Source organism: Opisthocomus hoazin, chromosome 10, assembly GCF_030867145.1.
Source record: "Opisthocomus hoazin isolate bOpiHoa1 chromosome 10, bOpiHoa1.hap1, whole genome shotgun sequence".
Lineage (NCBI taxonomy): Eukaryota > Metazoa > Chordata > Aves > Opisthocomiformes > Opisthocomidae > Opisthocomus > Opisthocomus hoazin.
In genome coordinates this window covers 31,039,457-31,055,194 of record NC_134423.1, presented here as the reverse complement: position 1 = coordinate 31,055,194, position 15,738 = coordinate 31,039,457, and the positions used below count along the sequence as shown (strand labels likewise).

Genomic DNA, 15,738 nt, shown 5'->3' with positions numbered 1-15,738 from the left:
AAGTTGGTCTAAACCAGAGGCCTAAGGGCATTCAACTATTAAGAAATACCTAAGTTTCATTCAGTCATAACGTGCGTAAGGGAGAGCTGCAGTTACAGTTTACAAAGAGATTTAGACATCAAGGATCTTTTTAATGCTATGAGATTCTTGAAGGGGACTGCTTAGTCAACTCACACTTTTCTACTTTGTTTTTCTTGCCTATAGAATGATGCCAATAAATTGTTTGACCAGAAATTTTAAATCTGTCCACGACAAAATGCAGTAACTCTTGTCTTTTGAGTGCTGGAAGAATGAACTCTGGATTCCTGTTCTTCCTGCCCAGAAAGCGCTGGTAATGGACTGAGTATCAATAGGCTTGAGAATTCTTACCACTGACGAGTACCAGGCTGAGGCAAGCAACTTCTTAAAACCTGACATTTTTTGCTCATTCTCAGTCCTATTCTAGACATCATTCCTACTGAATCCATCCTTCTCCACCTGAACACCACCCCACCCCGTCTGTTCCACTGAGGCTGTTTCTGCTGAACTCTCTTATTTGCTCAGTACATTTGTCAGAGAATGAACATTTCCTCCACTGCATTTTCCTGTAGGAGTTCCAGACGTTCCACATCATCATTCCCCTTACCTTCTCCAACATCTTTAATCTCAGCAGTTAAAAAAAACAAAAGTGAGAAGAAGAGAAGAGAGGGGTGAGAGAAGGGAAAAAAAAGAGGAAAAAAAAGGAGAAAAAAAGAAAAAAAAGAGTAGATTTTCTCTCTGTTGATCAGTAAACTCGCCTTCCTAGTCCACCGCTGCCGAGTTGGAACTGCTTTGAGTAAGTAAATTAGCTGCTACCAGTGTCCTTTCCCATAGGAGCTTGGAAACGACTGACAGTTTCTCTCAAATGATTGACTCAAATTAAGGCAAGGTTATTGATGTAGTTATCGTTTTACTGATTTTCGGTATTCATGCTGTTCATTGTGCACAAGTGAGCACGCCTGGGAGCTCGGGCTCGCATACAAGCACAGGTACGGCACTTGGTCAGATAGCTCTGCTGTTAGAGTGGGGATTCTGCTGCTCTGCTTCGCAGGAGTCCTGAGAAACCGAGACCTGTTCATGCCTGCCAACTTTTGCATGCAGAGGAAGCACAAACATGCAAAAGATCAGAGAAAAACCCCAAAAGATTCTACCTGAGGCTGGAACACACTCAGAATTAGAGTAGCTCAACCACACACACAAGCTGAGGACGGATGTAACTTCTGCTTCAGTCAATGAAAGGTCAGTTGGCTCCAGGTTTCTCTGAAGACCAGAGGAAAGCACTGGGTATCGCTCCAGGGAAAGGAAGGAATCAAGAAGAAGGGGACACAGCAACTTATTTTTGAGGCACTGCGAGAGTACTAATCACAAACAATTGGGAACAGCAATCCTTACTGGTGTCTAAATCTAGTATTAATTTACATTGGGAAAAAAGTCAAGAACTTCACGTTGAAACTGTCCACCTGAAGGTTAGCAAGTAGTACATCTTCTAGTAATAAAAGGAGTGCTATTATACGTAAAAACGATGTTTAAGTACAGTAAGCTGCCTAGAATGCTTGCATTACTAGTCACAAAACTTCATTAAAAGAAAGATAAACTCACCCACATGTTATCATAACTCGGAGGAGCAGACCGTAACAGAAAACAGTTATTTCTTGGGGTACTATCATTAGCGCTACACAGTCTCTAGTGAAACATTTGTCAAACATACAAAAAGGTATAAAAGTGAAATATAGTAATTAAGACCTGGGTTTTATCGATTGTGTGGCTTAAGTAATTTTTCACAACAAACATAAGATTTAATAAGTATAAGTAGTTAAAGATCCTGACTTGGCTGTAGTCATTAGCATGTAATTGAACTGGTAAAAAAGATCAGTTAAACCTATGTTGATTACCACCTTATCTTTGAAAGGCAATTAAGGACCTCAATCATTGCAACAAGATTTGATTGTGCAGCCTTTATTGGACATTGATCTTTCAGCAAAGCGCAGTTACATTTTCCATTAATTTACAGTAACACCATTTAACTCGGATACCTGAGACCATTGACCTAGGTAAGATGCAATGCTAAGCGCTCGTTCAGGTTAAGATGCCCCCAACAGTCATTACTGTTTAAACAGACTGCTACAAGAAGTAGCTACCTGATCCACTGGGTTTAGACTAAGGTTTCATTTATCTGAAGTAGTTGTTAAGTGAGGTGAAACAAAGCCCTCGGCCTTTTTGTGTCATCTCTCACTCATTTAAACATCATTCTTGAATACAGTAAAGGGATAATTAAGGCAAGACTTACAAGATAAACTACACTTTATTTCAAATGGAAATGGTGCAGATCAAATCCGTAGAAAGTTAGAAGGGTCATTCTGTAGTTCAATCATCTATAAAAAAAATATGTATCAACATTAGTATATGATGCATACCCAACATACACACAGTATAAATTATTCTGGACCAGAACAAAGTTTGCTTCCCTACGAGTTTGTCTTTCGAAGCAACAGGGTTACAAGGCAACCCCAAAGGGCCTCATGGGCAAGAGACAGCAGTTAGGTTCTACACAGGCAAATAACGCGTCTTTGAACAATTAAGCTGCTAGCAGCTCATCTTTAAAGCCTGCTTCAGGGACACTCTTTAGTTCAAGCATTCGGATTTCTCCGCAACAGAAGACCCTGCTCTCCTCATACTGAATTGTCCCTTTAGGAACCAACAGTTACAAGGCAAGAGACGATGGTGACGGGGATTAGAAAGGCAAAGCAGCAAAGGTTCCGCCTGCATGCTCATCCTTGCTCGCCATTCCCCTGCTCCCTGAAACCTTATGGAGATTTTTTTATACAAGATGGTATGAATTTTCTTGGATCTTCTTGGCCTTCAACATTTCCATCTTGTATTCAGGCCAAAACTCAAGGTAAGTGATAAAAAGAGATACTAAGTAGGTATTTATAGCAAAAACTAGAAGAAGTATTTTATCTTTGGTTGAAGACAAGCAAGTAGGTTTATATTCATACTTGAAAAATATTTTTGTCATGATGTAATAACTCAAGCATGATCCCTTATAACCAGCACATTTTCCCTCGTAAGTACTCTTAGTGGGTCAGACAGAAGCCTTAATGAAATGAATGAACGATACCATATTTGCACTCTGCCCTCAGACATCTCCTAGTTCATCCTTGAGCATGATCAACTTCATAAGAGCAAGAGGTCTATTGATTTTCATGTAATACAAGAAAATATTACATTTGCTTAATTGTTACACAGTGAGATCATTGAACAAGAAATCAAGTCTCTATTTAATGCTGCAAGCAGCACAGAATTGCAGTAATCAATAGGGTAGTTTGTCAAAGATGTTCTCTAAGGAGACTTGCCCATCACTGTATGGACAAGGAGTCGTGTTGCCTGCATTTATTGAAAAACAGGTAAGCAAAGTCAGCAGTACACATTATCAGAAATCAAACAAGCTGCAGGGAGTGGAGGTGCAACTCCAATGAAGAGCTGTATTTATAGTCTGGTAATTAAAAACCATTTTATCAACCTTGTGTTGGGACTAAACCTTTACAGCAAGATATTGACAAGATCCATGGCAATGAATGAGCAGTATTTGACTTCAAACTTACGAGCTGCAGTTATTTAACTTTAACCAATACAGAGAAAATCAGTCCTAGAAACATGCTAACAGTCATCTTTATTATTAACGAGGCTTCCTGTAGTACCGCCTCTTCATCTTTGAGACCCATTTAACTTGTGTCAAGAACATTCTCCAAAATTAAACAGAACAGTGCAAGCGCTTCTCCGATTAAAGTGTTATTTAGTGTTGCTTTTAGAAAAACCACATGTATTGCTTCATTAAGTGGGAAATAGTTCCATTATCTGGAATTAAGTAAAAAAGTATTTAAATGAAATTATACTGCAGTCAGAGCTGCATCATCATTTATTTAGGAACAGTGATTACTCTCCAAAAACAGCACCTACCCATTTTACATTTATCTTCCTACTTATGAATCTCAGAATAATCCATTTACATCACCAGACGTGGGATTTGGAATAGACAGCATTATTTGCTGGCACTAAAACTAAGCACCAGCAACATACCCTGTACAGGTGTTTCTGTTGTTTGAACTTACTATCCATAATTCCATATTTCCAATCTCCAAATAATTCCCTAAAAGCTTTTTCTTTGCCCAGGTTATGTGTGCCTGCTACAGCTGTGCTCAGTTACAGCTGGAGAAATCAGTTATTTTGCATCCAAAAAAAATCAGGGTAGCATTCTTCTCATTATCCTGTATGAATTTAAAATATTAGCAATTTGTAAATTAGTGCAGGGGTCTAAATATTCTAGATTACTTAGAGTTTGTTATTTACCTGTAAAGCAACCAAAAGAAAAAAAATGCAGATATCTGGAGTTCAAAAATTGAAAAAAATACAAGCACAAAACGTATTTTAGATATTTTATTTAAATATAATTTGAAGAAATGTGATACAGCCATTTTTAACTTCTTGGGGTGGTGTTTTTCCAAAGACTCCTCCAGGCAATTGTGAACAGTCAGTGCCATGGATTCATTCAAACATTCTCGCAGCTATGAAAATTAATGCATTATGAAATAACTAGTCAAGAGTCTAAAACCAAGCAGCTTAATCTTTTCAGAGGCATTCTGAAAACATCCAGCATATTCACAGTTTCCTTGCCCGCATGCTACAATTCCGTTCTCTAAGACGGTAGATATCTCTCTTTGAATTATCACAAGTCTGTTCAGCAGCACTAGTCACTTTCGTAAATTCTAATACCCTTAGAAATATTAATTCTACTCCTAAGGCTTCTACTTTTTCAACTTTACTGGCCTCTGCAAAAATAAATCTTTTATGACCAAAAAGTCCATCAGGCTTCCTGAAGACAGCGTAAGTAAAAGAACGCACTGTAAAAAAAAACCCAAACAACCAGAAACCAGTTGCCTTCACTTCTTTTTAGCCAAAAGGAGTAGATATTTGTAGCAGCTGTAACACAGCAACCCACCAAATACCAGGTACTTGAGGGCATGATTTCAGTACATTGCGCCTTCATCTTCTTTATTTAGAAAATAAATAGTAACCGGGCCATGACTCGTATGAACAGTCTCTGTGACACTGACAAAGAACCAGGAGCCAATTCCATACAGTAAAGTTGGGATGCCTAAGAAAAGACAAAAACATGTTACATACAAAGAGAGCAAGCCAGGAAAATTAAAACCACCTATTAAAGAATAACGACTCCAAAATGAAATTAGAGGAAAAGCATTCCTGTAAAAGCTGCCTTAACGTTTTGCCTTTACTAAAAGGCTGAAAAGCAGCTACCAGTAGGTAATACCCTTCTGGTGTATCAAGCACACCAGAATCAGAAAGCAGTGTAAGAAAAGCAGCAATATGCAGGAACTGATAGAAAATGAGAGCATAGCAGTATGAACAAAGTGAAACATGGTTGTGTATAGAGCCTGATTTCTACTGATTAAAAAAAATGTGTGCGTGTATATATATACACACATAATAACACTAAAACACAAACTCCTTGGACATCCACTTAGTTGCCAGTTCAGAGTTTGTCCATGTGTCAGAGCTGAGATAGGAAGGAAAATAAGCAGCGACTCCACAGATCACCATGAAGCTGCTCTTGGGAAAACCCGATCAGTAGTCAAGGCTACCGACTCCAACACAACTGGAACAAGTAGCAAGGTGTGTACATAAAAGTGCCGAGTTACCCATCTATTACAGACAACAATATTTTATTCAATATAAGGGAAAAAACGGAGATGGATTTAGGCTCTGAATTCAGTAAGGTACAGAAACACCGCATTTAACGTGCTTAAAGTTACCCAAGAGCTTAAGCTAGATTCTCAGAAGAGGGAGAGAAGCTGACTTTTTAACCATGCTTGCCAACCATTTAAATACGAAACATGCAGAGCAGCTGCAAGAAAAAAGGGGCAGAGAAAAGGTCTGGCGGCGTGGAGGGAAAAATAAGATCGGAATTAAATTTATTCTTAAGAAATCAACCTCTGTGATTATATTTGATCACTATCTCAGTCTGGAAAAACCAGAAAATTCAGACTAGCAGATATGTTTCAAAAAAAAGTCACTAAAGGCTTGAAAGTGAGATTTTTTTTTTTTAATGAAATATGAAAACAATAAACTTGAGAGATTAGTTATGCCACTGTCACTGCCGGCATTAAATAAGCATTGTATCTGCGGCCGAAGTTCTGAATTATAATGTATTTCAAAACTTACTATAGCTGTTTTTTACAGGAATGGCAAAGTGTCGATGTTTACGCGCGTTTCCACCGCGGCGGCCCCTCGGAGCCCTCCCCCCCGCCGCTGCCCGCGCCCCGGCCCTCGCACCGCCGGCTCCCAGGACAGCCCCTCACCCGCGGCAACACCGCATGGAAATGATCCGCACCGACCCACGTCAGCCACTGAAGTGACAACCGCGGTTTGATTTTTCTCTCTCGCAGAGAGAGGCAGAGACAGGGGAGCTCGGTAAAACCCCGCGGAGCTGAGGAGCGCTCCAGCGTCTCGCCCTTCGCCTCTCCTCACGCCGCCCGCGGGATGGGGGGGGGACGAGGCGCCTCGAGCCACCCGCTCGCCTCAGGGGGAGCCCGCGCCGAGCTCCCGCCGCCATCCCGCCCGCCGCAGGACCCTCCCCAGGTGAGCCGAGGGGAGCCGGCCCGGGACGCGACTCACCGGCGTTGAGGACCTTGAGGGCGGTGAAGGCGGCGTTCTGCAGCGCCAGGTCCCGCGGGGCGGCGCGGGAGCAGTGGTACTTGACGAAGGGGAAGCAGCCGGTGCGCAGGACGTGGTAGTTGGCGCCGTCCACCCGCCAGTTGAAGTGGGAGAGGCCGAACTGGTCGTTGCGCACGGCGCTGTACTTGACGCAGTAGGAGGTCCAGTGGGGCAGGCCGCGCTGCCGCAGGTGCTGGCTCAGCACCTCCGAGGCGGCTGGACGGGACGCAGCCGAGCCCGCCGGGCCCCGCCACAGCAGCAGCCCCACCGCCGCCTCGTGCAGCCGCCTCAGCGCCCGCATCCCGCGGGGCTTCCCCCCCCCACCCCGCTTCCCGCACCCCCGGCTCCGGCCGCCGCGCCTGCGCCACCTCCGCGCCTGCGCTCGCCGCACGCAGCGGCCCGCCGAGGGCGGGAAGGGGCGGCGGCGGGGTGACCCCGGCGGCGGCGGGAGCGGGACCGGGCACCGTCTGCGGGTGGCAGGGAGGGCGGGGAAGGTCTGTGGTGCGGGCGGGAGAAGACGCGGGGCAGACCGCGCCGGGGCCCTGCGCGCTGAGGCGAAGCGGGCGCCGGGCTGAGGGGGAGCGGGCTGAGGGGAGGCGGGCGCCGGGCTGAGGGGGAGCGGGCTGAGGCGGCCCGAGGCGGTGAACGCGTCCAGCCCGGCGCGGAGTGTTCCCGCGAGTGGAAATACCGCGCAGAATCGGGCAAGGACGCGTTCAGAAGGGGTTTTCTTCGGAGCCCGCGTCTTGCTGGGAGAGCTCAGGGCTGCAGCATCAGCCAGGTTAACGCGCGCTCGGGAAAAACTGCGTTAAATGGGTGAAATCTGACAGCGATGTCAGGTTAAAAATAGTTCTTTGAAGGTGTTAAACCGCTTTGAGGAGAAATGCTTTACAATCACAACGAGTATTCAACGATACGACTTTTCTAAATAAAAGCTAAGGTTTTGAACCGTTGAACACTGTATTTGAGAAAAAAAGACCGTACAGAGGAGTAAACTGAGAAATGGGAGCAGATTTTTCCTTTCAGTAATTGCAAGCAATATCTCAAACTCAGCAATCTTAAACCACTGAGCTGTGTAGTATGAATGTGCTAATTAATCAATTACTACCCAACAATGTACCCTGTTTATTTACTGTAATGTACTACATGTCCGTAGAATCAGTAATTATTAATCATTGTCAGTAACAAATTTGACTCAAGTTCACCTTCCTATAATTAATAGAGCATATAGTTAGCTTTAATATCTTTCTTTATTAACAGCAACAATGACTGAGAGTAGAAAAGAAGTTGGAATCTGAGACTGTAGCTCACTATAGCGAAGGGCTGAACTAATGGATTACACTTTAAAAGTGATATTCTGCTCTTACGTTGCATGGTCAAAATTACCTCCTAGAAAGTGGGTATATGACAGTTACTTTGATTTTTGAAAGTATTTATTTCTGGGGGGGGGTGTGTTAACTTTGCATTGGTCTTATTGCTCAATGTGCGAGAAGAAGGGAAAAATCCTTCAGCCTCGGGCAGCATAACCTCGCCCTGGGTAAGAGGACGTAGACGCACCTCTACTTCCACAACACCTACTACAAATGGAGCGAAGTAGCATCTGCATTTACAAATGCACAGCAAAACACTGCATACTTCAAAGAATGCAAGAATCTTGCATCCTAAAGAAACATCCTGAAGATGAGGCTGGAAGTATTACGAAGCATTCTTCCAAATGTCTTTGGCTAATAACGTTTGGTTGCGCAGTTCAGCATTCACTGGATTCTGGTGTAGTCATAATTTTTACATCAAAACAGTCTCCTGAAATACACGTCTTTTTGATGAAGCCAAAACCCAGTCTAACCATTCTTCAGTCAAGATGGTCTGTTAAATTGCATTCACGAAAGTTGTCGAAGATGGTAGTACCTCATCTGTAGTGTCTCATTCACATAGCAAAATCTGTAGTCTAAAATGAAATACAGAGGATCCCAATACCATAAGAGGGAGTACCTCATACCTATGACAGAGGATTTGTTAACTGGGAAGTTATGTTAGGTAACCACTGTGAAATGTTGAGGACCAGGTTAGTCTTTAGTTAGTCTTAACTCTGACAAACTCCCAGGATTTGTCACCTTAACCTAGACTGAAGGTGGTAAATTCTCCTGAGCTACCCGTTGGAATGAGGTATTGGAGATCTTGCAGGAAATGGGCAGGGCAAATACATTATTTCAGAAGACGTCTGGAAGCGGTTGTGCTGATGAACTGCTTTGTTGCTCTGTGCTCAGAAGTGTCACTCTGAATGTGGAAACTTGGGCTGAATGCCCCCCCTCCTTTTTTTTTTTTTTTCTTTGCAGTGCTTTAAATCCAAATATCTAAAAAGGGAGACCCAGTTTCCAGTGTCAGCTCCAGGTAATGTTCTCTCAGGAGAATGACCTGAAATGGGTAGCACATGTGCTACAGAGAGTGTGCCAATTCCTGCACACACAGGGTCCATGAAGTGCTATCGGCTGAATGCACATCTTCATTTGGAGCTCTGGCCCATGAGGAGCAGGAAAGCTTTATTTTCATTGTCTGCATCTTCTGGCAGTTGATGCCGAACCTCACTGCCCCTTGTGTCCTTCCCCAGGCATCCCACCACACCTTGCAGCTGGGGAACCAGCTCGGGCTTTTGCTGTCCTTAGCTGCAGAGTCCTCTGGCAACTTCTGGGCCACCTTTTGTCCTTCACTTACCACTTGCTCTTGTTTCCTTCCCAGTCTAGATCATGTTCAGAAATTCAAGCTACAGTTCAAGAACTCTATTAGTCCTTCAGTGAGTGGGAATAATAATCCATTAGTGTGAACAGGAGAATCATGACTACATTTCTGACCTTTTTTTTAAAAAAAAAAAAAATTATAATTTTATTTCTGCTGTATTGCTAAAAAAATACATTTTTGGCACCAGCAGCATGGGCGTTGAATGTGAGAGACTGTAAAGCAGTTTCAATCTTTCCATCAGCTCGGCGCTCAGAAGTGTTAATAGTAATTAAAAACTTTTTTTTCCCCTCGAAATACATTTCACACTTTGCACACACTGAGAAATCTCTCTCACCATGGGAACTTTCAGATCACTTGTTCCCTGCAAAAACAGGTACAGTTTTCTTTTGTCAGAATAGAACAAAGACATCAGGAAGTGCAGGTTTCATTTACTCCTAGGACGCTGAAGTCTATTAAGTGCCAGTGAACTAATGAGCCTCTCAGACCTTATGTTGTTCTGGCTTGGATCAAGGCTGCATTTTCCTTAACCCCTAAGAAACTAGCTGACTCCTGGGCTGATGCTGCTGTGCTCTCCCGTGCTTCCTTCTCCTCCAGGATATTGCTTCTGCTGACCAAACTGGGACATGGTAGAGCTTGGAGGTGAAGCTTCAGTGGGAAATATACAAAGGGCTTCATCAGCAGTAAAGCAGGAGGGAACATATTGTAAATGCGGTGATTCAGAGCAACCTACTCTCCTGCAGCCCCTCAAAGTAGAACAGAGAACAAATACATCTCATCTTGGTGGAAGAACTAATAAACAATTACACTATGCTTTTTGGCATATTGTTTCTTGGCAAGCGAGAGATCATTGTACCTACCACAGCCAAAAATACCTCTGTAACTTTCATTTCTCAGCATAAAGACTTCCAGGAAGTCCATTCATTGGCTAAATTTCACGTTAGAAAAATCTGTGTGGTCTCTGGTGTATCCAAAAACAAGAGCATACTGAGATTACATGTAAGGAAGGAACAAAACCAAACAAGAATTAAAGAAAAATATTCTTTCAGATTTTTACTTGAAACAGGAATAGGCATTTACGCAAATCTTCTCATCTGCAATGAACTACTCTGTGGCCAAAGTGGAAGAGAAAAAGGCTAACACCAAAGATAATGTGTGAAGGTAACGGATCAAAGACTGGGGCACTGGAAGAACTGGGTGCTGATCTGCTGCAACTGCTTGGTCCCATTCATTATTTGTCTTCAAAAGTGGTTTTGCCTGAGCTTTTTTGGGAGTAATCTGAAAGGTACTTGCCATGCTTGGGACAATAGTGTCCATCCAGTGGAGAAGATGCCCTCTTTGGTAAAATTTCGAGTGTGTTGTCTGTTGGGATGAGATTAGAGATTTGAAGGCCAAAGATGATTGCACAAATGTAACTGTTGTCCTTCAATACAACAGCGCACAGCAGTTCTCACAAAAAAAGTCAGCAGTATCCGAAAATCAGAATCTATCTGGTGGACAGATAGACCTGCAAAAGCCATGGTATCCTGGGAATTATGGTAAAGTACGATTCTAACGGTCCTCTCAGAATCTATTGTTGCACCAGTGCCATTACTATTATTGCTGATAATTTGAAAGTGAACGTAAAACAACTGCTGCAAAAATCTAGATAGCGGAATGATAACAGTACGGTCAGTTCTGAAGAGAGGGGTTTGGGCTGCTGCCCTTGCTGGTAAGGTGGCATTTAAGTGTATTTTCTTGTAGGCAGAAGGCTGGACCTGCTTTCGTGTTGGAAGCCTGTATTTTGGAAGACAGTAGGTTTGAAAGGGAATTTAGGGTCACAGGTCTCCAACAGAAGAAGAATCTAGTCTGATTCAGTGACAAAGACAGCGTGACCCCTATTAATAAGATTTTAAAAACAGATGCCATACTTCAGGAACGACGGTATGAACAGAAGGGGCATACATTACAATTCTCTGCTTTTCCACAGTTTATTTTTGTGAAAGAAGGGATATTCTAACCACCGCGCTCAGAAACCATGGAAATGTACTGTCTCAGTGAATATTACTTTACATGCCGATGCAGAAGGAAAACCAAACCTGTTCTTACCGATGAGAAAGCGTTTCCAGAAGCATAAAGAATAAGGCACTTAGACATTTTCTGTTAACTATTCTTTCACAGCATCTGCTTTCGAAGGTTGCTCTTTTTCCAATTTCAGTTTGTTTTCTGCTGTAATTCCTAGAATTGCTTCAATATCTTGAATTGCCATCTGTAACAGATTCAAGGAATACAAGTTATTTAATGGGCATTATAATGAAATCTAGCAGCCAAAATGCACAGCTGGTAGTACTTGCCTTGAAAAGGTAACCAGTGTTACATGGGACATGATGCACCAATTAAATTTACTATTACTTTGGGGACAGTTGGGGGAATTATTAGTAAATATGTACAAATCTCAGGTAAATAAAAAATACAATTCATTGCAATTTATACTTCTAATTAACAAACAGGTGTTCTATTTCACATATGTAAATCACTGTTAACTCACTATGAAGAAGAGCTCCCTTTTATATTTTCCTTCAATGGCTGCTTTTCACTCCCTCATGTTGAGAGAGCAGGTTGTTTGTTTGTTTGTTTATTCTGTAACAATGAAATTTAATTATATCTTCCCTAAAACTGTCATTTCACACTCTGCTGGTCAGAGGAAAATACAGTCAGAGTTAACGCTGGAAAGACTCTGGTATGAATTATGTTACGTGATATAAAATACAAATCTGTAACGCAGTGCTCCCCTTCACCTTTCTACAGAGCGCTTACAGGCAGGATCTGAGAAACTTTTTATGAAGTTAAAGGTGATACAGTTTAGCAGAAGAACTCCCTCCGGAAAGCTTAGCTATTCTCTACAATCAAAAAGCAGCCTTGTAATGAGTGCGCGTTGCAGGGCACGGGGTTGGATTCATTATTGCTTTACTGTCTCCTTCTGCCAGCAAGGTCGGCGCAAAGGAGCTTCCGAGTAAAGGTGGGCTCTCCTGGGGGGACGTTCCCAGCGTGACGAGCCCCCGCGTTTTGTCCAGCCTCCCCTCGCACCACCCCAGAGCATCTGCTGCCTCGCAGGGACAGGCACTGCCGGCAGATTCAAAGAGCAGAGAAAACTGGGAACAAAATTGGCTTGTGAAGTGGATGGCAGGGTGAAAGATGTGAACTAACAGAGTAAGTACTCAGTGGCTGCCTGCTTGAAAGAAACCAGTGTTAATAATCTAAGGAGCTATTATAAACTGAGATGTTTCTAATTTAAGATTCCTACCTTGATGGTGTCTCTTTAAAATAAAACAGACGATTGTGACAGCACTGTCTGAGGCAGTGCCAATAGCTCCTTTGCTCTTCCAAAGGACAGTCAGGAGCATTACATTACAAATAATTTCACGCTAAAGTATGTCTCTGATTCAAAGAAAAAGTTTCAAACTTAAATTTAACTAACAGGTTCATTGGGAGACTTACTATGTTGACCTAGACACTGTAAAATACATACCGCTAACAATAAAAAAGGAATGGTTTAGCACTTGTTTATGATACAGCATGAGGTATTTTCAGCCCTTGTACAGAAATTAACCAGGATCGTTAGTTAATTAACACCTCACCTTAAAATTGGTCTCGCCTTGCATATTAGGTGCTGATATTTCTTGATGGATGATGAAGAGATTGCGAGCAAAGGTCATGAGGACCCCCTGGAGATCCTCTCCGATTGTTCTGTTAATGATATCCAAACAAATGAGTTTACCAATGATTCCTTTCACATGCTTAAAAACAATCGCCCTCTCATTTGTGCCTGTCTGGTGATGGAATTTAATGAGTATTTTCAATCTCACAAGGTGGCAATCTTCAGGGAGATATGAAAGATGAAGTTCCATTTTAACTTGTCAACAGAGAGGATTTGTGCAATAAATAATTTTTATTAATCAAGTTAGCAGAAGTAAACAGTAAGGTTTCAGCTACTCCAAGTAAAAGGCTACCATCAAGTTAGGGCTGAGACAGTGGAGCACTTTAAACACCTAGAATCATTCAGAGGAGCTGTTGCTTCTGCTTACAATTTGTGAAAGGCATTCGAAAGAGAAATTTCAGCAGTATCGGCGTTTCTTGGATTGTTGTAGCTTTTTGAGGCTTTGGTTTCTCAGTGGTACATACAGACTCTGAATAGATACGATCTGACGGAACAGGATAGTCTGCTGAGGAAGAGCGTACCTCAGTTACTGACTGGAACTGACAACAGATCTCCAGCGTGGTAAAACGGGTGATAATTCACACAGATGTTTCAGGTATTTCATCAGCTCAAACTCTTATATTCTTCAAAATATTTCCAAATTAAGATAATGAAATTGCATTGAAAATCTGATGGAAGACAAATCTGGGATCCGAATGTATGGCAAATATATCTGAGCATATTCTGGTAATAGATGAGTAACTGCCAGTTGAAGCTGATGATCCAAGATGTGGTGTGATCTTTCTTACCAGGGAAGCAACTGCTGATGTGTTGTTCCAAAGGAGACAGCAAGGATGTAGGTAGGATGTAGTATCTCTGACATAACAGCTCCGTTTTCCAAGGTACGGGGCTAACAAAGTGGAATCGCACAAACGGGAAGAGGCCAATCCAACCGTTCCCCAACTCTGAAAGGGGCAGCTCCTTCCTTCTTCAGTGCCTGCCTGCCGCACAGCTCCCATGCTCCCTGTATACCCCTCTATGGACTGATCCTATCCTAGCCTCACAGAAAACCAATCCAATAAAAGAAAGCTTTCTGCTGAGTTACTGAGTTGAATCAGCTCCTGGACAGGTGTGAAAGTACCAGAGACAATGCAAAAGGGGGGTCAGGAGGGAGGGGGGACTCCATGGCTGGGGCCAGGGAAGGGAAGAGCTCACCCTGTAGCATCCCTGGGCTGTCAGGGGAGTTTAGTGGCTTATGGAACACTTTCAGGTGCCTAAATCACTTTTTAAATGGCTCCTGTAGATATTTTCCGTGTTCTTGTTTAGTGATTTTCTTTCAAATTTATCTTACAGCTCAGTCATGTAAGCTGCCTACGTTGTGACTGCAGGTGAGCGCGGTATGGTAGAGGAATATCTAAGCTTTAAGCAAATCAGACTCGCTTAGATACTACCAGTAGCCTCATCCACAGGGAGCTCGGTACAGGCTGAAGAATCAGAGCCCTAGAAGCAATCTTCAGCATTCGTTCAGTCCATTCCCTGTGCTAGGGCAGGATCAATGCCACTTACATCATCCCGACAGGGTTGTCTGATCTGTTACTAAGCACTGTCAATGACAACACAGCACCAAACAATCTAATTAGTTCTTTCCCTTGCTATCAGAATTTTTTCTTCTGCTAAACAGGAATCTTTCTTGCTGCAAGTTAAGTTCATTTCTTCTTGTCCTCCTACCACAGACGTGGAACCTTCTACCGCAGAGGCTTTTTATGTGCTTGAAGACTGTTAGCAGCTCTCACTGCTGCCTCCTCCCCTCGCCCTCTTTAGTCTTGCCTTGTAAGTCATGCTTCCTAGAACTCTAAACATTTTCATTGCCTCCCTCAGAGCAGAAAGGAAGGATTACTTCCAGTGTCTCCCAGGTTATATTGTTTACCTTCTTCCACAAGATCATGACATCATGACTTGCCGGCAGATTGCAAGCCCCTGTTCCACACAGATCCTTTTCTGAAAAGCTGGCTGTTCCTCATGTTCATTACTGCTACCTAAGTGTAATTTCTTGCACCTGGTTCCCAGTGAATGTAATTCTGTTTTTCATATTGTTTCTTCAATTTGTGGAAATCATTTTGAATTCTATTCCTGCCCTCCAAACCCTTGCAGCCACATCCAGCACTCGAGGAAGCTGTTTTCTTATCCAGGTCATTAACAAAACAGCTCCAGCACCAAAAGAATACAGAACAGACTGAGAACAGACCGTTTCAGCCCCTCACTCATTACGTCCTATTTTGGCAGGAAGCTTTACATAAATTCTCTCCGAGGAGAGGTTTTCAATCAGTGTATAGTAGATTTGTGCAGATTATGCTTTCTTAGACTCCTTAGGAGAGGTTCATATGTCTAAAGAATTACTGAACGATCAGATCCGCTGTTGCCTGACTGCCGTTGATCGCTTTGCAACGAACAATATAAAAAGGCATTAAACTTCAACCTTCTTTGCATCACGTGTAGTTAGGTTTTTAATAATGTTGCCTGTAAAAGTAAGCCTGTGCTAATCCGCGTGCTCTCGCAGCTGGATTGCTATTGGCGGTGAATCCAGCTCT

General features: G+C 42.8%; 2 protein-coding genes across 2 annotated transcripts in view; both read right to left on the bottom strand.

The window, feature by feature from the left end:
* Positions 1–4,439: 4,439 nt before the first annotated feature.
* Positions 4,440–7,082, bottom strand: C10H15orf61 (chromosome 10 C15orf61 homolog). Its single transcript, XM_075432163.1, has 2 exons — positions 6,709–7,082; positions 4,440–5,170 (listed from the first exon to the last, which is right to left on the bottom strand). Exons 1-2 carry the CDS (start codon positions 7,046–7,048, stop codon positions 5,043–5,045), a joined length of 468 nt encoding a protein of 155 aa, XP_075288278.1. The 5' UTR covers positions 7,049–7,082; the 3' UTR covers positions 4,440–5,042.
* Positions 7,083–11,482: 4,400 nt separating this feature from the next.
* Positions 11,483–15,738, bottom strand: part of IQCH (IQ motif containing H) — a 68,953-nt gene continuing 64,697 nt past the window's right edge. The window contains exons 20-21 of the mRNA XM_075431607.1: positions 13,092–13,200; positions 11,483–11,722 (exon numbers count right to left, since the gene is read on the bottom strand). Coding sequence (XP_075287722.1) covers positions 11,621–11,722; positions 13,092–13,200 — 211 coding nt within the window. The 3' untranslated portion in view covers positions 11,483–11,620. The remainder of the gene's footprint in view (positions 11,723–13,091; positions 13,201–15,738) is intronic.

Excerpts from the sequence above, each read along its gene's own strand:
- C10H15orf61 (XM_075432163.1), bottom strand. The coding sequence starts at position 7,048 with ATGCGGGCGCTGAGGCGGCTGCACGAGGCGGCGGTGGGGCTGCTGCTG. Across the intron at positions 5,171-6,708 it reads CCTCAAGGTCCTCAACGCCG|GCATCCCAACTTTACTGTAT; the intron begins GTGAGTCGCGTC and ends GTCTTTTCTTAG.